Below are 24,455 nucleotides of genomic sequence, written 5' to 3' on the forward strand. Positions count from 1 at the left end.
GTTCTTAAAAATTGAGAAATAATTGTTGAGTTCCCTTCCAGAGGAAACTCAAAATGGATTAGAAAGAGTTATTAGAATCAGATGTGGATATATCTGGGAATAAGCTGGGAAGTACTAATTTAATTACACATGTTGTTCATGTAGGAAATGATGTTCCAATTAAGTAATATCCTTATAGACTTAACCCTCTAAAATTGACACAGTTCAAAAAGAGGTCGAACTTATGGTCATAGACTATATAATCAAAGTGAGTTGCAGTGATTGGAGCTCACCCACAGTAATGGTGCTAAAACCAGATGGTACCCAGTAATTACGTAATGAGTGTCACAAAGTCCATGCAGTTATAAAATCTGATTCATATTCTATTCCACATTTGGAAGACTGTATTGAGAAGATGGCACAAGTATTTCTAAGTTAAACGTACCCAGGGAATATTGGCAGGTACCTGTGTCTGCAAAAGCAAAGAAAATTTTTGGCTTTTGTGACACCAAATAGACTGCACCAGCCTATACTGGGGAAGACTTAAAAACTGAGTGCAGGAGTATTCAGACCTCGGGTATGTCCTTGGGAAGTGCTAGCAGCAGAAGCCAGATGGAAGAACTTGGTGTTGGAAAATGAGCATTGCCAGGTGATCAAAGTTTCACTGGGGGAGCATTTTGGGCATAGTGACTATAATTCTATACATTTTCAGATATTTATAGATAAGGACAAGAGTGGACCTTGGATGAAGGTGTTAAATTGGAAGAAGGTGAGCTATAACCAAATTAGGCAGGAATTGGAGAATGTGGGTTAGGAGTAGCTGTTTGAATGTAAATTCAAATCTGACATGAGGGAGTCTTTTAAATACAAGTTGATTAGGGTGGAGGTCAGGCATGTTCCTATGACGAGGAAGGACAGGAATGGCAGGATTTGGAACCTTGCGTTAAGGGAAAATTATCCCCTTAGTCAAAATAAAAAGGAAGCATACCTAAGGTGTAGGTAACTAAAAACAAAGTCCTTGGACAATAGAGAAAATAGAAAGGACCTCAAATGGGGATCTAAGAGCACTAAAAAAGTGGCCATGAAATGTCCTTGGCCAGCATGGTTAAGGAGAATCCCAAGGCATTTTATAAATGTATTAGGAGCAAGATGACAGCTGAGGAGACAGTGGGACCATTGAAGGATAAAGGAGGGAAGTTATGTATGGCGCCAAAGGAAATGGGTGAAATCTGAAATGATTACTTCACATTCATAGTCACCAAACAGAAGGACATGCAGGGGAAGGTGTGTGAATGCTCTCAGGCAGGTTAACATAATGAAGGAGGAAGTATTGAGTGGCTTGAAATGCATTAAGGTAGACAAATCTCCAGGACCAAATGGGATCTATCCCAGGATACTGTGGGAGGCAAGGGAAGAAATAGCTGGGGCCTTAATAGATGTTGTTGCATCCTCTCTGGCCTTCGGCAAGGTTACAGAATGGCTAATGTTGTTCTTTAGTTTAAGAAGGGATCAGAAATAATCCAGATAATTACAGGTTGGTGAGCCCAACGTCAGTGACAGGGAAGCTGTTGGAGAAGATATTGAGAGACAGGATTCATTCACATTTGGAAACAAATGGACTTGTTAGTTATAGGCAGCACAGGTTTGTGTGGAGAAAATCAAGATTGAGTTTTTGAGGAGGTGACAAAAATAATTGATGAGAGACTTTATTCAGACATTTCATAAGGTAAGGTAAGGTTGGGGCTGTACTACAGGCCTCCCAACAGCGAGCGTGAGATAGAGGTACAAATATGTGAACAGATAATGGAAAGGTGTAGGAGAAACAGGGTGGTGGTGATGGGAAATTTTAATTTTCTCAACATTGACTGGGATTCACTCAGTTTTAGGGGTCAAGACAGAGCAGAATTCGTAAGGTGTGTCCAGGAGAGTTTTCTAGAGCAGTACATATGTAGTCCAACTCGGGAAGGGGCCATACTGGACCTGGTGTTGGGGAATGAAACCGGCCAGGTGGTTGATATTACAGTAGGGGACTACTTTGGCAAAAGCGACCACAATTCCGTAAGTTTTACAATACTCATGGACAAGGATGGGAGTAGTCCTAAAGGAAGAGTACTAAACTGGGGTAGGCCGACTATACCAAGATTCGGCAGGATCTGAAGAGTGTAGATTGGGAGAAACTGTTTGAAGGCAAATCCACATTTGATATGTGGGAGGCTTTTAAGGAGAGGTTGATTAGTGTGCAGGAGAGACATGTTCCTGTGAAAATGAGGAATAGAAAAGGCAAGATTAGGGAGCCATGGATGACAGGTGAAATTGTGAGACTAGCCAAGAGGAGAAAGGAAGCATGCATGAGCTCTAGGTGACTGAAGACAGACGAAGCTTTGCAAGAATATCAGGAATGTAGAGCGAAACTAAAACGAGGGATTAAGAAGGCTAAGAGAGGACATGAGATATTGCTGGCAAACATGGTTAAGGAAAATCCCAAAGCCCTTTATTCATATATAAAGAGCAAGAGGGTAACTAGAGAAAGGATTGACCCACTTACGGACAAAGGGGGGGAAGTCAGAGTCAGAGAAAATGGGTGACATTCTTAACGAGTGCTTTGCATTGGTATTCACCAAGGAGAGGGACATGACGGATGTTGAGGTTAGGGATAGATATTTGCTTACTCGAGGTCAAGTTGAGATCAGGAAGGAGGAAGTATTGGGTATCCTAAAAGGCATTAAGGTGGACAAGTCCCCAGGTCCGGATGGGATCTGTCCCAGGCTACTGAGGGAAGATAGAGAGGAAATAGCGAGGGCCTTAACAGATATCTTTGCAGGGTCCTTAGACATGGGTGAGGTCCTGGAGGACTGGAGACTTGCTAATGTTGTCCCCTTGTTTAAGAAGGGCAGCAAGGATAATCCAGGTAATTATCGACCGGTGAACCCAACGTCAGTGGTAGGGAAGCTACTGGAGAAGATACTGAAGGATAGGATCTAAGCCCATTTTCTTGCAAATGGGAATATCAGTGATAGTCAACATGGTTTCGTGCAGGGAAGGCCCTGTCTTACCAACTTAATAGAATTTTTTCAGGACATGACAAAGTTGGTTGATGAGGGAAAGGCTGTAGATGTCGTATACATGGACTTCAGTAAGGCATTTGATAAGGTTCTCCATGGCAGGCTGATGGAGAAAGTGAAGTCACATGGGGTCCAGGGTGTGCTAGCTAGATGGATAAAAAACTGGCAAGGCAACAGGAGACAGAGAGTAGTAGTAGAAGGGAGTTTCTCAAATTGGAGACCTGTAACCAGTGGTGTTCCACAGGGATCTGTGCTGGGACCACTGTTGTTTGTGATATATGTAAATGATTTGGAGGAAGGTGTAGGTGGCCTGTTCAGCAAGTTTTCTGATGACACTAAGATTGGTGGAGTAGCTGATAGTGAAGGGGACTGTCAGAAATTACAGCAGAATATAGATAGACTGGAGAGTTGGGCAGATAAATGGCAGATGGAGTTCAATCCGGGCAAATGTGAGGTGATGCATTTTGGAAGATCAAATTCAAGGGCGAACTATACAGTAAATGAAAAAGTCCTAGGGAAAATTGATGAACAGAGAGATCCGGGTGTTCAGGTCCATTGTTCCCTGAAGGTGACAACGTAGGTCAATAGGGTGGTCAAGAAGGCATATGGCATGCTTTCCTTCATTGGACAGGGTATTGAGTACAACAGTTGGCAGGTCATGTTGCAGTTGTATCGGACTTTGGTTCGGCCACATTTGGAATACTGTGTGCAGTTCTGGTCGCCACATTACCAAAAGAATGTGGATGCTTTGGAGAGGGTGCAGAGGAGGTTCACCAGGATGTTGTCTGGCATGGAGGGTGCTAGCTATGAAGAGGGGTTGAGTAGATGAGGATTATTTTCATTAGAAAGATGGAGATTGAGGGAGGACCTGATTGAGGTCTACAAAATCATGAGGGGTATAGACAGGGTGAATACCAAAAAGCTTCCCCCCCCGCCCCCCCAGAGTGGGGGACTCAATTACTAGGGGTCATGAGTTCAAAGTGAGAGGAGGAAAGTTTAAGGGAGATATGCGCGGAAAGTTCTTTACACCGAGGGTGGTGGGTGCCTGGAATGCGTTGCCAGCGGAGGTGGTAGATGCAGACACGTTAGCGTCTTTTAAGATATATTTGGACAGGTACATGGATGGGCAGGGAGCAAATGGACACAGACCGTTAGAAAATAGATGACAGGTTAGACAGAGGATCTTGATCGGCGCAGGCTTGGAGGGCCGAAGGGCCTGTTCCTGTGCTGTAATTTTCTTTGTAACTCATGTCAGGCTGGTACAAAAGGTAAAGTCTATGGGACCAAGGTGTACTGGCTGGACGGATACAGAACTGGCTTGGTCATAGACACAGTAACAACAGAAGAATGCTTTTCAGAATGGAGATCAACAACTAGTGGTGTTCTGCAGGGATCAGTGCTGGGACCTTTGTTGTCTGTAATTTATATAAATGATCTGGAGGAAAATGTAGGTGGTCTGATTAGTGAGTTTTGTGAATGACAAAAAAAATTCGCGGAGTTGCAGACAGCAAGGAGGACTGTCAAAGGATACAGTGGGATATAGATAGATTGCAGAATTGGACAGAGAAATGGCCAATGAAGTGTAATCTGAACAAGTGCGAGGTGATGCTTTTTGGAAGATCAAATTCAGCTGAGAATTATTCAATAAATGGCAGAACCTTTATGAGCATTGACATAGAGGGATTTGGGTGTACAGGTCCACAGATCCCTGAAAGAGGCAATGCAAGTTGATAAGGTAGTCAAGAAGGCATACAGCACACTTGCCTTCATCAGCTGGGGCATTGAATATAAAAATTGGCAAGTTGTGTTACAGCTGTATAAAACTTTATGTAGGCCACATTTCGAATATTGGGTGCAGTTTTGGTCACCGCATTACCAGAAGGATGTGCATGCTGTGTAGATGGTGCAGAGAAGGTTTACTAGCATGTTGCCTGGTCTGCAGGGTTTTAGGTATGAGGAGAGGTTGGATACATTTGGATCTTTTTCACTGAAAAAAGACGAAGGTTGAGAAGCAACCTGATAGAGGTCTACAAAATTATGAGAGACATACATAAGGTGGGTAGTCAGAGGCTTTTTCCCAGGGTGGAAAGAATGGCTACTGGATAGCACAGGCTCAAGGTGAGAGAGAGAAAGTTTGGGGGAGAAGTGCAGTTAAAGCTTTTCACCCAGAGGGTGGTAGGTGCCTGGAATGCACTGCCCCTGGACATCGTGGAAGAAGGCATGGTAGCAAAGTTTAAGGCATAGCTTGATAGACACATGAACACGAGGCAAACAGAGGGCTAGAAACCATATATGGGCAAGAACGAGCTGGTCTAAGTAAGGAATAGTAATTGGCATGTGCTCGATGGGCCAAAGGGCCTGTTCCTGTGCTATATTGTTCTTTGTCCTTTAAAAGATGGAATATGGTTAAAGCTACTTATTGTCGAAGCCAAAGTTAGGATCTTGCATACATTTTATTGCTTGTAAAAATATTATATGTTGAAATACTGTACTATACATGTGCATGACTATGGGTTACAATAGTTTGCAAAATAAAATAAATCTTTAAATACAAAAAAACTCTTATCAGAATACAACTTTAAAGTATTAGTTAATTGAAATAGTGTATATTTCTAAATGCTGACATTCATAAACAAAATAATTTTAAAACAAATACACTTAAAGATATGGAAGAAAAACATTATTACCATAGTTGGTTGAAATAAATGTTAAAATATAACTTAAACTAAAACAAATCACTGGAGAAACTCAGCATCTTTGGAGGGAGAAACAGAAACTGGATGAGTTCTGAAAATTGTTATTGGACTTGAAATGTTAACTCTGCTATATATCCAGAATTTCTGTTTTTGTTTCAGATTTCCAACATCCACAGTGCTTTGTATTACTAAAATTTAATTTATCTGATTGAATTTTAATTGACCAGACTCCATCCAATGGTAGAATGTCGTTGGTGCAGGTGGAACTCCCCACACAAGCCAACTTCTGTCATTAGGTGGAGACCAGGACTTCAGTTCGAGTTTAGAAAAGCAGCCAGGATAGAAACAGAGATATTGAGGTGAAGAGGAAATAAGGTGAAGGGAAATAATCAGATCTAGCCGATTGCTAGAAAGGAAGCACGTGAAAAAAATCTAGTGAACAGGTAGACCATGCAGAGATCCACTGCAAGCAACATCATGTAAGTTGGAATGTTGTCTCCTGATGGCACTTGTAAAGCTACACCAAGGCTTGTGGTTTTGGCTATCTGCAAGTAAAGGGACATCTGGCATGTCAGAGGGTTTCAAAAATGAGATAATGGGAGTTGAGTGACAATATGTTCCTGCAGTGAGTGAACGGCAAGGCTGCAAGGCATATTGAACACTGGATGACAAGAGATACGAAGGCTTTGGTCAAGAAAAAGGCGGCGGCATATGTTGGGTGTAGACAGTTGGAGTCAAGAGAATTCCTCCCAGTAGTCAATAGGAAGTTGGGGAACAAATATGTAGGGAGATCTTAGATTTCTGTAAGAAAATAACTTGAATAGTTTTTTGAAGAATTAACAAAGAAGATTGATGAGGCCAGAGCGGTGGACATGATCTGTATGGACTTCAGTAAAGCATTCAACAAGGTTCCTCATGGTAGACTGGTTAGCAAGGTTAGATACCATGGAATACAGGGAGAACTAGGTATGTGGAAACGGAACTGGCTCGAAGATAGAAGACAGAGGGTGGTGGTGGTGGAGTGTTGCTTTTCAGGATGGAGGCCTGTCACCACTGCCTTTTGTCATTTATACAAATGATTTGGATGTGAACACATGAGGCATGGTTTAGGTAGTTTGTAGATGACACCAAAATTAGAGGTGCAGTGGACAGTGAGGAAGGTTACCTCAGAGTACAAAGGGATTTTGATCAGATGAAGCAAGGAGTGGCAGATGAAGTTTAATTTAAATAGATGTGAGGAGCTGCATTTTGGAAAGGCAAATCAGTAAAGAACTTACTCACTTAATGGCAGTGTCCTGGGGAGTGTTGGTGAACAAAAAGACCTTGGGGTTCCTTGAAAGTGGAGTTGTAGGTAGATAGGATAGTGAAGAAGGCATTTGATATGCTTGCCTTTATTGGTCAGTGCATTGAGTTTAGGAGTTGGGAGGTCATGTTATAGCTATACAAGACATTGGCTAGGCCACTTTTGGAATACTGTGCGCAATTCTCGTCTCCCTGCTATAGGAAAGATGTTGTGAAACTTGAAAGGGTTCAGAATATATTTACAAGGATGTTGTCAGGCTCGGAAGGTTTGAGCTATAGGGAGAGGTTGAATAGATTGGGGGTATTATCCCTGAGGGGTGACTTTATAGAGGTTTATAAACAATGAGAGACATGGATAGGGTATATAGGCAAGGTCTTTTCACCAGGGCAGGGTAGTCCAAAACTAGACAGCACATGTTGAAGGTAAGACAGGAAAGATTTAACAGGGATCTAAGGGGCAACACTTTCACGCATGTGTGGAATGACCTGTCAATGGAGGTGGTGAAGGCTGGTACAATTGTAACAATTAAAAGGCATCTAGATGGGTATATGAATAGGAAGTGTTCAGAGGCATATTGGCAAAATGGCAAATGGGACTATATTTATTTAGGATATTTGGTCAGCATGGACAAGTTGGGCCAAAGAGTCTATTTCCATGCTGATTCTATGACTAATAATAGGCTTGTAATGATGGGAGATTTTAACTTCACAAGCATAGACTGGGGATGCCATAGCATAAAGGGCTTTGATGGGAGGAATTTGTTAAAAGTGTTCACAAAGGTATTCTTATTCAGTTTGTGGACATACCTACTAGAGATGGATCAGGTGCAGGCAAATGGGACTAATTAAGTTTGGGATACCAGGTCGGTATGAAAGAGTTGGACTGACGGGTCCGTTTCTGTGCTGTGTTACACTATGACTCTATATGAGTAGAATCACAAGTGGAAGGAAAAGCAATTTTGAAAGTGTTTTTTGCATGTTAGAAGCAAATGCTTGGCAGTATAGATGGATTGATATTAAAGTGGCATGTCTGCTGGCAGGTCAGCCCAGAAGGAAACATTCCTTTATCCTCCAAAAGCAGTACCAAATGAAGTGCAGTCACTCCGGAAGTTAAATAAATTGGATAAGGACTTTAGGATCTGGACAGTTTCCTTTTTCATTTGGCTCTGTTTCTTTTATTTCTTCTATTGTTTAATTCTGGTTCTGTGTTTTGTATTTTAAGATGGCACTGGAGAGTGGCAACTTTATACACTTTTCACTGCACTCCTGTACTTGAGTACATGTGACAATAAAATCTAATTCCAATTCAGATTCCAAAATGTATGATTAAATGCCTCCAGAACTTGATACTCTTTATTAAAATTGGGCTGTCTTCCATTAAAAACAGGTGACATGTTTTACAGGCACCTTGAGAGGCATCTTTGTAAGAGGAAATGTTAGCCCCATTGCTATTAGTCAAAGTAGGGCTTCACAAATAGATATAGTGGCTTTCAGAACTGAAATGGATAGCAGAATTGGCTGAGAACCCAAAGAAGGCCAGATGCCAGTTTTGAAGTGCAACTATAATAAGGTGGAAGTTATTATTCAGGCAAAAAAAAACATGGAAAAGAAATGAAAAATGGAGCATCTTGTTTCAAAGTTTCCATCATTTGGGAAATGCCAGGAAAATGCAATTTGTTTTTAAATTATGCCTCTTGTACCAATGGAATTTATTCTTGGGAGAAAAAGAAGTAATGGAGGGAAGCTAAAAACATATCAGAACAGTAAAGAGTACACTTAGCGGCAGAAACTCTCACTTTTTAATGAGGTAGTAAACTTGAAATTTGTCTTGGTGAAAATATTTTTAAAAATTAAGGGATCCAGCAGCAACGTCTATTGAATACTACAATCGATAATAAGTGAGTGATTAGGGAAAGGTACATTCAACAAAACTATTTTTAAAATATTCATTCAGGGCATGTGGCCATTGTTGGCCAGGCCCAGCATTTATTGACCATCCCCAATTGCTCAGAGGGCAGTTAAGAGTCAACTACGTTGTTGTGGGACTAGAGTTATATGTAGGTCAGACCAGCAACTACTGCAGTTTCTTTCCGTAAAGAACATTAGTTACCCAGATGGACTTTTCCTGACAATAGACAATGATTTCATGGTCACCATTAGACTCTTAATTCTAGTTCTTCTCTAAAGAATTCAAACTCCACCATCTGTCGTGACAGGATTTACATCCAGGGCCCTGGATCATTTCCTGGTCTCTATAATACCACCGGGCCACTGCTATCCCAAAATGTGTGAATGAAAAATGATTGATGATAATGCAATTTTAAAACAGTCATTGGAGAATAAAGAAATTCAACACTGATATAGGTGAACAGCAGTCAGTTATCTGACTGTTTTGCAAAGAAGGAAGTAAAGTTCAAGAAACTGTTGGACATGTTGGGAATATAGAACAATGCTTGGAACTTTAAACTGCTAAGAAATAAATTGAACATAATATAAATTGACAGGATGCTTGAGAACCGAAGGAACACGTGTATTAAAGAACAGTTAATTGAGCTGTGAATAGATTATATAAATCAGAGGAATTTGTAGCGAGTGTGGCTAAGTGAAAAAAGTTCAACTAAAAGAGAGTGGACTCTGACTGTTCGAAAACATTTATTTACAAGTGTATAACATTATTTATCAATGAGATTAATGGAAAATCTATGTTATTAGCAATGTTATTTAATTTTAAGTTAATAAAAATTGCTTACCTGTGACATTTTACAATTCAAGAGAAACCTACAATAAGCACTGGGATAGCACAGAGTCACAGACGTACAGCATGGAAACATAACCTTCGGTTCCCCTCATCCAAGCTGACCAGATATCCAAAATTAATCTAGTCCCATTTGCCAACATTTGGCCCATATCCCTCTAAACTCTTCCTACTCATATACCCATCCAAATGTGTTTTAAATGTTGAATTGTACCAGTCTCCACCAAATATGTCTTGAGAATTGTTTATTTACTCGTAATATGAGCTAGACAAAGTATATATGCCATGCTCAATCCCGGCATGAGAAAAGTAACGGATGTACTATTTTTTGCCTGAAATTCAATTTTGCACTTCAATGCTTACCCCTTCTTGACATACAAGAGAATCAGGACAAACAATGCCAAGCTTCCAACGCAGATGCCCAGGATCAAGCCCATTCCATGAAAATGTGGAGCAGCCACTTGTCTTCCTTTATAAGCAGCTGTTGACAGATTGGGAAAGGGACAGAGAAAAGACAACAACGTAGCATTATTTTCCCGAAGATCAAACCAAATGTCCTTGGACTGAGTTTACTCAGTTTTCTTGAAAGTACAGAGTGCAATAGAGTCCATTCTAAACCAGAACTGGCTGAAATGCTAGTTGGCACTGAAAATGTTTCATTTACTCCAATAGTCCTATTCCAGCATTAAGTTTTGTAGGAATGCACTACAGGAGGTTAATATTCATTGTCTGGACAATTATAGTTGTTATAAAAAAAAACAACTTAATTGTATTAATGGGCAATTGAGTCAGAAAGAAACAAGAACTTTTAATACTCTTACCTTTTTCTGATCTACTCCTTGATGTCATCAGCTAGAAATAATTCAGTGCAGGAAACCTTTAATTGTATTTGAGAAAGAAGCCTGGTGATTCTGTTCATACTTTTACACTTTCAAAAATATGGAAGGGTGAGACTTTTCTTTATCTAGTGTTGATTTTAACTCAAACCCTGTGGAGAGGATCACTGGCATAGGGATAGTAATTATGTTGCAATGGAATGTGTTATTTTCTGGGCACTTGCAATAGATATTATATATATTCTGTGATGTGATTTTCATACACCAAGTTTGGGCAATAATTCTCCCATTTTAATGTGTAATAACATCCATATGTTAGGTTTCTGATTTAGAAGCTGAAAGGCTGAATAATTAATTAGAGTTGAACTTGAAATTCTTACCACAAACGTTTATGAAAACATGAAATTTTAGAAGTATCAACAAACCACATGAGCTCTCAATCTTGTACTTAAGTCACTTAGACTATGTGTGATCTTTACCTCCAATCCACATTCCCACCCACCAATGACACATTCACTTTGTGAACGCTTTGAGACTGCAAATTTCAAGTGAAAAGTTAACTTCTCTTTTGTTTTAAGATAACAAAGTGTGGAGCTGGATGAACACATCAGGCCAAGCAGCATCTTAGAGACATTCAAAGGTAAGAAGTGAACACAATTAGTATGCAACACATAGTGTCTTATCCTTCCTCCATTAAGAGTCTATACTTTGTAATCAGACGCTCCTCTCCATCTGCAGGCATGCTCTAGTTCAAAGCACAGATCTTTCCCATGTCAGCTGATCATGGAGCTCCATGGTGAGAAGAGCGTGCACTAGCACAAACTTTCATTCAGTAACTTTAACTTTGAAAAAGAAAACAAAGGCTGAAAGTCATCCATTCAAATAAAAGATGTGTTTCCAACAAAGAGACTTAAAAACAAGCATGCTGCTTGACAAGGCATACATAATATTTTAATTATCTAGCACAATCTTTTCTTTTGAAAAAAGGTCATATTTCACTCAAATGAACTAGACGTTGTGTGAAAACTCATTTAAAAGAAATCAAAGCTTTGTGAAATAACTGCACAGATAGTGGTATCCTATCACCATGTCACCCTTTATTTAATTGGGCACAGTACACTGGCTATGATCAGCCAGCTCAGAGTCAGTCCCCTAAGGAGATTCTAAATCCCCTGTTTATAGTGGTCAGCCAGGACTTTCTGACTGCCCCAGGTTAACAACCCCAATTAAGGATCTCATCATCAAGTTCCACCTTTGGCAAATAAAATAGTGGGGAAACCACTAGTTTTAATGTGATTAGACAGATTTACTCCATAAGATGTCAGAATCACTAATGAATTTAACATATTTGGATTTTTACATGGTTGGGTGTTGGGTGGGAAGGCAAAGAGAGCAAACTGAACAGAGAACAAGTCTCAAATGCTTCAGATTTTGTCACCATGTAATATGGCCTTTTTATTTAATCAACATTTTTGTATCAAATGTTTATTACCAAATAGAAAACCTGGAATGTCCTTTTACTACTAAAAGATGATATTACTTCAATATAACAAAACAAATGAAATGCCAAAGTAATGATCAGGCAAACACTACATTAACAAAACAAAAACCTTTACCTTTCTCAGCAATTAACGTACAGTTTGTTTTCTTTTCCTGCATGTAATACGTAAAAACAAATAAAAAAAAATCAATAACCCTTTCATTTTAAATTTGTAGCAGAAAAAAAAGCAATTTATTCAGTAATGGCTGATCTGATTTTAGCCACAACTACAATTTCCACCCCATTCTCCTTAATCTTTTAACTCATTACTAATTGAAAATGTGTCTACTTCTTCTTAACATAAAATATACTTTGTGACGTTCTAATAATTCTGTGCAAGTTAACTTGAGACATAGACAAACATATTCAGGATCAAGCAAACTATTATATTCTGGTAATTGGAATACAAATTAAATAGTGACCTTGATGTTCAAAATCCAGAAACAGATGATGTGAAAACATTAATATCTTCAATTTTACTTGTGGCCATACACTGTAATCTGAAATTGTAGTTTGAACTTAGCAAAGTACAGCTCTTGAACATGTTTCTAAAAAAAACACATAATTATTCTTTCTACACATCTACCACAGTTTAGTTACTGTTATTTCCATATTGATTCTTCTTCAGGAAGTTGCTGAAAGCAAGGAGGATGCTTGTCATAAGGTAAAGCTTAAATCAAAAGCCTATCTGTATGGTCCTTCAATGTGGGGAGGCTATTGCACTGCAGATACCAGTAGGTTGAATAGAAAACTGCAACAGGTGCAGCACATAATTTGCAGGCTGTAAATGAACCAGTTTAGATACATCATTAATGCACTTTGGTAGCTTTAAGACCTGGAGTGGGACATCTCAGCTTCTGGAATGGAGTCAAGGGAGCTACTTATTTAGCCACAAGGGTGAGGATTAAGACTGTAAGAAACAGAAACAGGTGTTCAGCCCCTTGAGCTTCTCCACCATTCAACTGAATCAAGACTGGTCTGATGTTCCTCAAATCCAGTCTCCTGCATTTTGTCTGGAAACCCTGATTCTGCGACTGATCAAGAATCTATCTCGGTCTTAAATATAAAAAAGAACCCTGCCCCATAGCCCTATATGGCAAACCATTCCAATGGCCCATAGCCTTCTGACAGAAGAAATTCCTCCTTATTTTCGGTCTTAAAATGGTACCCCTTTATTCTGAGACAATGGCCTTCTGATCCAATCTTCTCCAATAGTTTTTCAATTGTTCTGACAAGTAAATAAATTTTAAAATTTATTTAATTGGATATTAATTAAAGTGTTGGAAATACTGAGCAGGTCTCATTAAGTCAAAGTCCAGTGATTCCTGTTCACATGCCTGAATGGAACAATTAGGCTTGTATACGTTGATTCCTAGTTTTCATATGTTTATGGCAAAGTCTCTGCCAGCCCCTACTAAAACTGACACTATCTGGTTGGGAGTACTGGGTAGGAATCCTGGGACTGGAGGTCCTTTGTCTGCCATAAGATTAATGAAGCATTGGTGACCATTACATTGAACAAAGCAGGCAAATCGGCTGATCACCTGCCAACAGGCAGCATATAATTAGGTGATCCGTCTACCCCAAAACCTTGTAATAGGTTATGCATTTACTATCATCAGGTTATCCACTGTCATTTTACATGGAAATATATGCTGGCCTAGCCAGTGGCATCTACATTCCATCAATGAATTAAAAAAAAGTCACACAGATTATTGTTGTCTATTTTGGGTCTGTGACACAGAATACCTCCAGCAAGTTTATCAACATCATGCAGATATTAGTCCACACATCAGGACACTGGGAAGGGCTCTGTGGTTCTGTAGAGGTGATATGTAGCTATAGGATATGGCAGTAATGCAGGGCAGCAATGTAGATAGTGAAACCCAGAATGGGACAAGTGTACAAACAAAAATAGCAGCAAATAGGTTCCAAAGGAGAAAAAGTGTCGAAAGAGCAAAATTAATATCACTTAACTTAAATGCATGTGGTATTCCATACAGGCAACTACGAACCAAGAAATGGCAGATGGGGTTGAATAAGTACTTTGAATCAATTTTCATGATTAAGCACATGAATAATGTTCCAAAGATACAAAATAATCAAGGGGCAAAAGACAATAAGGGTAAATAAACATAATAGCTATTACTAGAGGAAAAGGTATTGGAGGAAACTTTTGGATCTAAAGGACCAGTCCATGTAAACCAGTTCACTTGCGACTGTAAGTATTGTGTAGGTAAGTTTATGAAGTATCACAATTATTTTTGTAGTGTACCTTGTTTTAATAAAAAAAAGCATATTCTGTTGTCAGGACTGCCTTGGGTTATTGATATCCAGAGTAAACCTGGTGGACCAGGGCAAGAAGAAATAAATACCTAAGTAGCCACAGAGATAGTGGATACACTGGTAGTAATCTTCTAATATTCCTTAGATTTTGGATAAGTCTCAGTTGAAAAACTGCCAACATAATACCCTAATGCGAAAAAGAGGGGGGTGCAGGAGACAAGAAAACAGGTAACTGTGGACTAGTTACTTTTAAAATGTTATTGGAAAAATGTTGAGTTTATTGTAAAGGATGTAGTAGCTGAAAATGTAGAAATACATGATATAATCCAGCAGAGTCAACATGGCTTCTTGAAGAGGAATACATGCCTGGCAAAGTTATTTAGAATTCTTTAAAGAGGTAACAAGCAGGATGAATATAGGGGAACTAGATGTAATATATTTGAATTTCCAAAAGGCATTTGATTAGGCACCCCACTTAAAGCTATTTGAAAAGATAAGAGCCCATGGATTATTATGTAGAATATTACCATGGATAGAGTATTGGTGAGTTAATAGAAAATGTTGGGGTCATTTTCGACAAGGATCAGTGTTGGAAACACAATTGTTTACAATATGTGTAAGGTATGTGATAGCCAAGTTTGCAGTAATTACAAAAATAGGTGGGAAGACAAGTGGTGAGGATAGCACAAAAAGCAGCATTCTTGCTATAGGAGTGCAGATATTCTTGCTGTAGGAGTGCAGCAAAAGTTTACTAAACTGATTGTTGGGATGGCAGGCTAATGTATGTGGAGAGATTGAGTTGATTAGGATTATATTCACTGGAGTTTAGAAAAATGAAGGTGGGTATCTCATAAAAAATCTATAAAATTCTAACAGAGCTAGACAGGTTAAATCCAGGAAGAATGTTCCTGATTGGGGTAAGTCTGAAACCAGGGTTATTGTTTAAATTTAAGGGGTAAACCTTTCAAGACTGAGGAGAAATTTCTTCAGCGAGACGATGATGGGCCTGTGGAATTCACTGCCACAGAAATTGGTTGAGGCCAAGACATTGGAAAGGGTACAGAGGAGATTTACCAGGATGTTGCCTGGTATGGAGGGAAGGCCTTATGAGGAAAGACTAAGGGACTTGAGGCTGTTTTCATTAGAGAGAAGAAAGTTAAGAGGTGACCTAATAGAGGTATACAAGATGATCAGAGGATTAGATAGGGTGGACAGTGAGACCCTTTTTCTTCGGATGAAGATGGCTAGCATGAGGGGACATAGCTTTAAATTGAGGGGTGATAGATATAGGACAGATGTCAGAAGTAGATTCTTTACTCAGAGAGTAGTAAGGGCATGGAATGCCCTGCCTGCAACAGTAGTAGACTCGCAAATTTTAAGGGCATTTGAATGGTCATTAGATAAACATATGGATAATAATGGAATAGTGTAGGTTAGATGGGCTTCCGTTTGGTTTCACAGATTGGCGCAACATCGAGGGCCAACGGGCCTATACTGCGCTGTAGTGTTCTGTGTTCTAAGATATTATGTGTTTTCAAGGGGGAGGTAGGTTTTTCTCTTTGGCTAAAGGAATTAATGGATACGGAGCGAAGGCGGCTCAATGATTAGCCATGACCATATTGAATGGCAGAGCAGGCTTTAGGGGTAATATTGCCTACTCTTGCTCCTATCTTCTTTGCTTCTGTTTCTTCTACTGCTCCGACATCTTATGTAATTTAATAATTACAGCTCAAATGCTAATTCATGTCATGCAACAAGACAGGAACCTGGATCAGATTGTATTTAAAAGCCACACACTGTGGATCCTGGAAATCGAAAGAAACACAGAGAATACTGGGGAAACCCATACTGTTAACCCTGTTGCTCTCTCCACAGAGGCTGCCAGAACTGCTGGATCCTGTAGCAACCTTGGTTTTTGTTTTGATTTTATTTATCCTGATCCAAACAGACAACAATTTTGAGGAATCTGAAATCAGGGGAGGCAGTGGTCTAATGGTATTATTGCTGGACTGTAATTGCAGCAACACAGATAATGTTCTGGGGACCCAGGATCATATCCTGCCATGGCAGATGGTAGAATTTGAATTCAATAAATATCTGGAATTAAGAATCTAATGATGACTGTGAATCCATTGTCAATTGTCGGAAAAACCCAACTGGTTCACTGCTGTCCGTTAGGGAAGGAAACTACCATCCTTACCTGGTCTAGCCTACATGTGACTCCAGACCCACAGCAATGTGGTTGGCTCTTAACTATCCTCTGGGCAATTAGGGATGGGCAATAAATGCTGCCTAGTCAGCAACACCCTCATCCCATGAATGAGTAAAGAAAAAGAAAATCATACAAAGGAGTTTACCAAGGGCTACTGAGCTGGTTGTTGCCATGTTGGAGATTAAAATTTATGTAACCTATTATTAATAAATCAGGTTCATTGAGTTGTGATAATGCCACTGGTCCCCAACATACTGAACTCTCACTGTGCCCTTAAAAAAACATCGGGCATCTTTCAAAATTACACCTATACTCAAGTTTTTGCAAATGGCCCTAGGTGAAAGACAGAAGTTATTCACATAAAAAGTGCTAGAAAGAGTTAACAGGTTGGGCAACATCCTGAGAATAGAAAAGAGTAAACATGCTGATTTTTCTTTTATGGACTCAATTTCCACTGTTGGGATGAAATGACGAGCAGAAACTCACAAATGACTCTGGGTGATTTTGTTGGACATAACCAACTGTGACTGCTCCAGAAAATCCCATTGAATTAGGAGGTTGTCCAGCAGTGTCAGAGTGGCAGCTCAACTATCTGAGGTGGGAGCTACTGAGGGCACGTCTACCTCCGATTGCCAGCCACAAATTACTTAAGTAGGAGGGTTGGAATCTCCCGGGCATCAGGAGGAAAACCCCTACAGTTCTGAGGCCCACAGTCAAAGTGTTACTTCCAAATAGCCTGGAGAGTCCAGCTATCTATTCTGCCATGGGGAGTGTACCACAATTTTTTGGATGGCTTTCTGACGCAGCAGATACCAATGCATCAGGTCGAACATCTTGTTGAGGTTGGGGCTGTATCCTAAGGATTTTTCTCAACAGTCTCTTTGGGAATTTAGAATAATGGGAATGGAGGTCAGGGCAGTTGAATGTTCCTCCTGCAGAATGTGGGAGGTAAGGGTCACCACTAGTGTCCCTGCTGACTACATCTGCAGGAAGTGCACCCAACTCCAGCACCTTGAAAACCGTGTTAGGGAACTGGAACTGGAGCTGGATGAACTTCGGATCATTCGGGAGGCAGAGGGGGTTATTGAGAGGAGTTACAGGGAGGTAGTCACTCCTCAGATACAAGAAAAAGGCAGATGGCTTACGGTCAGGGGACGGAAAGGGAACCGGCAGGCAGTGCAGGGATCCCCTGTGGCCATTCCCCTCAACAATAAGTATACCGTTTTGGGTACTGTTGGGGTGGATGACTTACCAGGGGAAAGCAGTGGGGCACAGGTCTCTGGCACAGAGTCTGTCCCTGCTGCTCAGAAGGGAAGGGGGAAGAGGAGCAGAGCATTAGTCATTGGGGACTGCATAGTTAGGGAGACAGACAGGAGGTTCTGTGGGGACGACAGAGACTCATCGTTGGTGTGTTGCCTCCCTGGTGCCAGGGTTCGTGATGTCTCTGATCGTGTTTTTGGGATCCTTAAGGGGGAGGGGGAGCAGCCCCAAGTCATGGTCCACATAGGCACCAACGACATAGGTAGGAAGAGAGATGGGGATTTAAGGCAGAAATTCAGGGAGTTAGGATGGAAGCTTAGAGCTAGGACGAGCAGAGTTGTTGTCTCTGGTTTGTTGCCCGTGCCACGTGCTAGTGAGGCGAGGAATAGGGGGAGAAAGGAGTTGAACACGTGGCTACAGGGATGGTGCAGGAAGGAGGGTTTTGGATTCTTGGATAATTGGGGCTCTTTCTGGGGTCGGTGGGATGAGTACAAGCAAGATGGTCTTCACCTGAACCAGAGGGGTACCGATATCCTGGGGGGTAAATTTGCTCAGGCTATTCGGGTGAGTTTAAACTAATTCAGCAGGAGGATGGGAGCCAAAATTGTAGTTCGAGTATAGGAAAGGTTGAGAGTAGGGATGTCCCAAATTAAGTTTCAGGGACGCAAGATGGCACCGGCAAGCAAGACGTCGGTTTGAAGTGTGTCTACTTCAACGCCAGGAGCATCCGAAATAAGGTGGGTGAAATAGCAGCATGAGTTGGTACCTGGGACTTCGATGTTGTGGCCATTTCGGAGACATGGATAGAGCAGGGTCAGGAATGATTGTTGCAGGTTCCGGGATTTAGATGTTTCAGTAAGAACTGAGAAGATGGTAAAAGAGGGGGAGGTGTGGCATTGTCGGTCAAGGACAGTATTACAGTTGCAGAAAGGATGTTTGGGGACTCGTCAACTGAGGTAGTATGGGCTGAGGTTAGAAACAGGAAAGGAGAGGTCACCCACTTGGGAGTTTTCTCTTGGCCTCCGAATAGTTCCAGGTATGTAGAGGAAAGGATAGCAAAGATGATTCTCGATAGGACTGAGAGACACAGGGTAGTTGTCATGGGGACTTCAACTTTCCAAATATTGATTGGGAGCACTATAGTTTGAGTACTATAGATGGGTCAGTTTTTGTCCAGTGTGTGCAGGAGGGCTTCCTGACACAGTATGTAGACAGGCCAACAAGGGGCAAAGCCACATTAGATTTGGTACTGGGTAATGAGCCCGGCCAGGTGTTTGATTTGGAAGTAGGTGAGCACTTTGGTGATAGCGATCACAATTCTGTTATGTTTACTTCAGTGATGGAAAGGGATATGGTGATAGCGATCACAATTCTGTTATGTTTACTTCAGTGATGGAAAGGGATAGGTGTATACCACAGGGCAAGAGTTATAGCCGGGGGAAAGGCAATTACGATGAGATTAGGCAAGATTTAGGGAGCATAGGATGGGGAAGGAAACTGCAGGGTATGGGCACATTAGAAATGTGGAGCTTATTCAAGGAAAAGCTCCTGTGTGTCCTAGATAAGTATGTACCTGTCAGGCAGGGAGGAAGCTGTAGAGTGCGGGAGCCATGGTTTACGAAGGAAGTGGAATCTCTGGTCAAGAAGAAGAAGAAGGCTTATGTTTGGATGAGATGTGAAGGCTCAGTTAGGGCGCTTGAGGGTTACAAGGTAGCCAGGAAAGATCTAAAGAGAGACCTCAGAAAGCCAGGAGGAGACATGAGAAGTTGTTGGTGGATAGGATCAGGGTAAACCCTAAGGCTTTCTATAGGTATTTAAGGAATAAAAGAATGATGAGAGTAAGATTAGGGCCAATCAAGGATAGTAGTGGGAAGTTGTGTGTGGAGTTAGATGAGATAGGGGAAGCACTAAATGAATATTTTTCGACAGTACTCACTCTAGAAAATGACAATGTTGTCGAGGAGAATACTAAGATACAGGCTACTAGACGAGGTGGGATTGAGGTTCACAAGGAAGAGGTATTAGAAATCCTACAGAGTGTGAAAATAGATAAGTCCCCTGGGCTAGATGGGATTTATCCTAGGATCCTCTGGGAAGCCAGGGAGGAGATTGCCGAGCCTTTGGCATTGATCTTTAACTCGTCATTGTCTGCAGGAATAGTGCCAGACAATTGGAGGATAGCAAATGTGGCTCCCCTGTTCAACAAGGGAAGTACAGACAACCCTAGTAATTATAGACCAGTGAGCCTTACCTCAGTTGTTGGTAAAGAGTTGGAAAAGGTGATAAGAGATAGGATTTACAACCATCTAGAAAAGAATAATTTGATTAGGGATAGTCAGCACGGTTTTGTGAAGGGTAGGTCGTGCCTCACAAACCTTATTGAGTTCTTTGAGAAGGTGACCAAACAGGTAGATGAGAGTAAACCGGTTGATGTGGTGTATATGGATTTCAGCAAGGCGTTTGATAAGGTTCCCCACAGTAGGCTATTGTACAAAATGCGGAGGAATGGGATTGTGGGAGATATAGCAGTTTGGATCAGAAATTGGCTTGCTGAAAGAAGACAGAGGGTGGTGGTTGATGGGAAATGTTCATCCTGGAGTCCAGTTATTAGTGGTGTACTGCAAGGGTCGGTGTTGGGTCCACTGCTGTTTGTCATTTTTAGAAATGACCTGGATGAGGGTGGAGAAGGATGGGTTAGTAAATTTGCAGACGACACTAAGGTCGGTGGAGTTGTGGATAGTGACGAAGGATGCTGTAGGTTGCAGAGAGACATAGATAAGCTGCAGAGCTGGGCTGAGAGGTGGCAAATGGAGTTTAATGCAGACAAGTGTGAGGTGATGCACTTTGATGTACTTAGAGTAACCGGAATGCAAAGTACTGGGCTAATGGTAAGGTTCTTGGTAGTGTAGATGAGCAGAGAGATCTCGGTGTCCATGTACACAGATCCTTGAAAGTTGCCACCCAGGTTGACAGAGCCGTTAAGGAGGCATACAGTGTTTTAGCTTTTATTACTGGAGGGATCGAGTTCCGGCACCAAGAGGTTATGCTTCAGCTGTACAAAACTCTGGTGCGGCCGCACTTGGAGTATTGCGTACAGTTCTGGTCACCGCATTATAAGAAGGATGTGGAAGCTTTGGAAAGGGTACAGAGGAGATTTACTAGGATATTGCCTGGTATGGAGGGAAGGTCTTACAAGGAAAGGCTGAGGGACTTGAGGCTGTTTTCATTAGAGAGAAGAAGGCTGAGAGCTGACTTAATTGAAACATATAAAATAATCAGAGGGTTGGATAGGGAGAGCCTTTTTCCTAGGATGGCAACGGCGAGTACAAGGGGGCATAGCTTTAAATTGAGGGGTGAAAGACATAGGACAGATGTCAGAGGTAGTTTCTTTACTCAGACAGTAGTAAGGCAATGGAATGCTTTGCCTGCAATGGTAGTAGATTCACCAACATTAAAGTCGTCATTGGACAAGCATATGGGCATACATGGAATAGTGTAGGTTAGATGGGCTTCAGATTGGTATGGCAGGTCAGCACAACATCGAGGGCCAAAGGGCCTGTACTGTGCTGTAATGTCCTATGTTCTGTGTCTAGTTTCCTATCTCATTCTTGTGGCAGCTGTTATTCATGACCCACCAGTTCTGCCAAAACTGCTGGAGGTGAGACCATTTTGGAAAGCTGGCTCACTGATGAGGGTCAGACTGCATCTTACCCTGCCTCCAGTCCTGCTGGCTCCGTCAAGCAAAAAGTGAGCCCAATGTTTCAGATCAATGACCTTGCATACATGTTGAAAAGTTAAAGAGTATACATATTAACATAGTGGGAAGAATTTTGTGTGTGAGGAGAGGGGAATCAGAGTGGGTCGGTGAAAAGAGAATCAAAGGAAGTGTTTGTAATAGCCTAAGAGTGGATTTAAAACCATGAAGGAAATTCTATTTCTCCAGTTTTGATGAGAAAACATCAACTGAAAAATTAACTGTTTATCTCTCCACAGCTAGTCGTGCCGAGCTTTTTCAACATTTTCACTTTTCTAAATATAAATTTTCAGCGCCCACAATATTTTCCTTTCCACTGAGGTTAACAATGTTTATTGACATTGATATAATTATGACTTGTGACCTGCACATGGGTTGGCTGGGAATCCATAGAGATTTATTGCATGTTGGCATGTTATTAGATTTGTATTTACATGAGCAGCAGAGTGGCACAACCCAATAATTTTAGAACTTACATGCTCATTTCAGTGACAGTGGCAACAGTATCTTTAAAGGCAATGTTCTTTTCTTCCTACAGGGATATTGTGAGCTTGCTGCCTCCTCCTATTTCGAAATTTGTTTCTCTTTGCACATGTACGTAGAACCACAACAGGATGCAGAGGAGAGAGTCAAACCATATCTTAATATGACAACATAATCGAAAGACACTAGACATCACAAACTAAACAGCTTGTAGTTAGTAACTGATCCTAATGCTGTTGCTGTGCTGCATTTGAAGGACCCAAAAAATTTTAGAACTATGAAACAGGTAGCCAATTTTGATATGGGTTATGCATCTTCAGCTTGCGGAAATTAGTCCCAGGAAAGGAATAAATTTGCTTTATTGGAGCAACAAGCAGTACAAAAATGCAGAACATTATTGCTCACATTGGGTAATATTACTTTCTTGACACACATAGAATGCAATATTCAAGCACTCTGGGGTTGTTCTCCTCAAGCAATTAAGGTTGAGGGGAGGCTTAATAGAGATGTTCAAATGATGTGCATCCTTAGCCAAGCTGTTCTGGTACATCACTGAATTGGCAACCATCAGGCGATGTGTAAAATTGTCCATGTACGTCCTGTCTGCTAAATCCAACTTGAACTACTGACACTTTACTCTTTCTCATCAACAAAATAATTAGCTCACTGAAACTCAGCTTGGGTTCCACCAGCCTGACTCAGCTCCTGTCACTACTGCCTTGGTACACATATGGACAAACGAGCTGAACTTTTGAGTTGCGTTGTGCATGACTGAACTTGACGTCAAGGTAACATTTGACTGAAAGCAAAAAACACTGGTAAAACTGAGAACATTGTGAATTGGGGGAAAAGAAAAAAATCTTTACTTGTTGCACTGATACCTTGTGCAAAGTAAACTCATTGTGATTGTTTCAGGTCAGCAGTTTCACAGGATAAAGATCCAGGCCCAACCAACTTCAGCTACTTAATATTAACCTTCTTTCCATCATAGGGTTAGAGGTGGGGACACTGATTGTGTTTATTTTCTTCTTTTACTCACTCATTATCTGTGTTACTGCAATTACAATACAGCAATAATACCATTAGACCACTGCCTCCCCTGATTTCAGATTCCTCAAAATTGTTGTCTGTTTGGATCAGGATAAATAAAATCAAAACAAAAACCAAGGTTGCTACAGGATCCAGCAGTTCTGGCAGCCTCTGTGGAGAGAGCAACAGGGTTAACAGTATGGGTTTCCCCAGCATTCTCTGTGTTTCTTTCGATTTCCAGGATCCACAGTGTGTGACGGAGCCAGCAGGACTGGAGGCAGGGAAAGATACAGTCTGACCTTCATCAGTGGGCCAGCTTTCCAAAATGATCTCACCTCCAGCAGTTTTGGTAGAATTGGTGGGTCATGAATAACAGCTGCCACAAGAATGAGATAGGAAACTAGACATGTTCCTTGAGGATATAGTCCCAACCTCAACGAGATGTTCGATCTGGTGCATTTGTACCTGCTGCATCAGGCAAGATGGGGCCATTTGCGAGCTCCCTACAGCAGATCTGACTATCATTTCTCATAACCATTCTATTCTTTAAAACTTCAATTCTAAATCTGCAAAAATGACCAACAATGTTTCTTTTTAAAACAAAGTAGCTTGTACCTCTGTCTAACTTGTTTTGATCTGTACATCCTTGCTTAGTATGATCTGCCTGTACTGCTCGTAAACAAAGATTTTTACTGTACTTTGACACACATATCAAGAAATCAATCATTCATTCAATTAATCAATCAATCAATCATTCAGCTATGAAGAATGGACTGGATGAACATTTCAGTGGAAAATTTGATGTGGAAAGTTGCATCGTCATAACAGCTAGATTTTTCATCCATCAATTTAGATGAGAGGAAATTATGCAGCCTTTTTTAATAAGAATATAATTTATCATGCATTATTCTCCTCACAGCACAGGAATCCTTTTACATACAAGAATGATCAGAGGAAATGTTACGCATTCTTCCCCTAAAAAAAGTCCGCTCCAGTCTTCTATTGTTGACACAGTGCCATAGGCCCCAGAAGCTCTGCAGCGCTTTGACTGACCGGTTTTTATCTGTTATATTCTCATTTTGACAGAAATAACTGCAATGGTTTGGACATGTTCCAAGAATGGAAACAGCTGGAATAGCTTCTTTACAAGCAGAGGTATATGGAACAAAGAAGACCAAGGAGGTACTGGAGAGGCAATGTCAAGAGTGACCTGTCATAAAACAGGATTGAGATCCAACTAGTTCAGAACTAACTACAGTAA

At 40.9% G+C, this 24,455-nt stretch overlaps 1 protein-coding gene across 1 annotated transcript in view; it reads right to left on the bottom strand.

Moving 5' to 3' along the window:
• The window catches only part of LOC125464900 (receptor-type tyrosine-protein phosphatase U-like), a 321,742-nt gene that overhangs the window by 118,863 nt on the left and 178,424 nt on the right, over positions 1-24,455 (bottom strand). Inside the window, exons 13-14 of the mRNA XM_059654370.1 lie at positions 12,247-12,283; positions 10,158-10,275 (exon numbers count right to left, since the gene is read on the bottom strand). Of these exons, the coding sequence (XP_059510353.1) occupies positions 10,158-10,275; positions 12,247-12,283 (155 nt within the window). The remainder of the gene's footprint in view (positions 1-10,157; positions 10,276-12,246; positions 12,284-24,455) is intronic.

Source organism: Stegostoma tigrinum, chromosome 24 (genome assembly GCF_030684315.1).
Source record: "Stegostoma tigrinum isolate sSteTig4 chromosome 24, sSteTig4.hap1, whole genome shotgun sequence".
Taxonomy (NCBI): domain Eukaryota; kingdom Metazoa; phylum Chordata; class Chondrichthyes; order Orectolobiformes; family Stegostomatidae; genus Stegostoma; species Stegostoma tigrinum.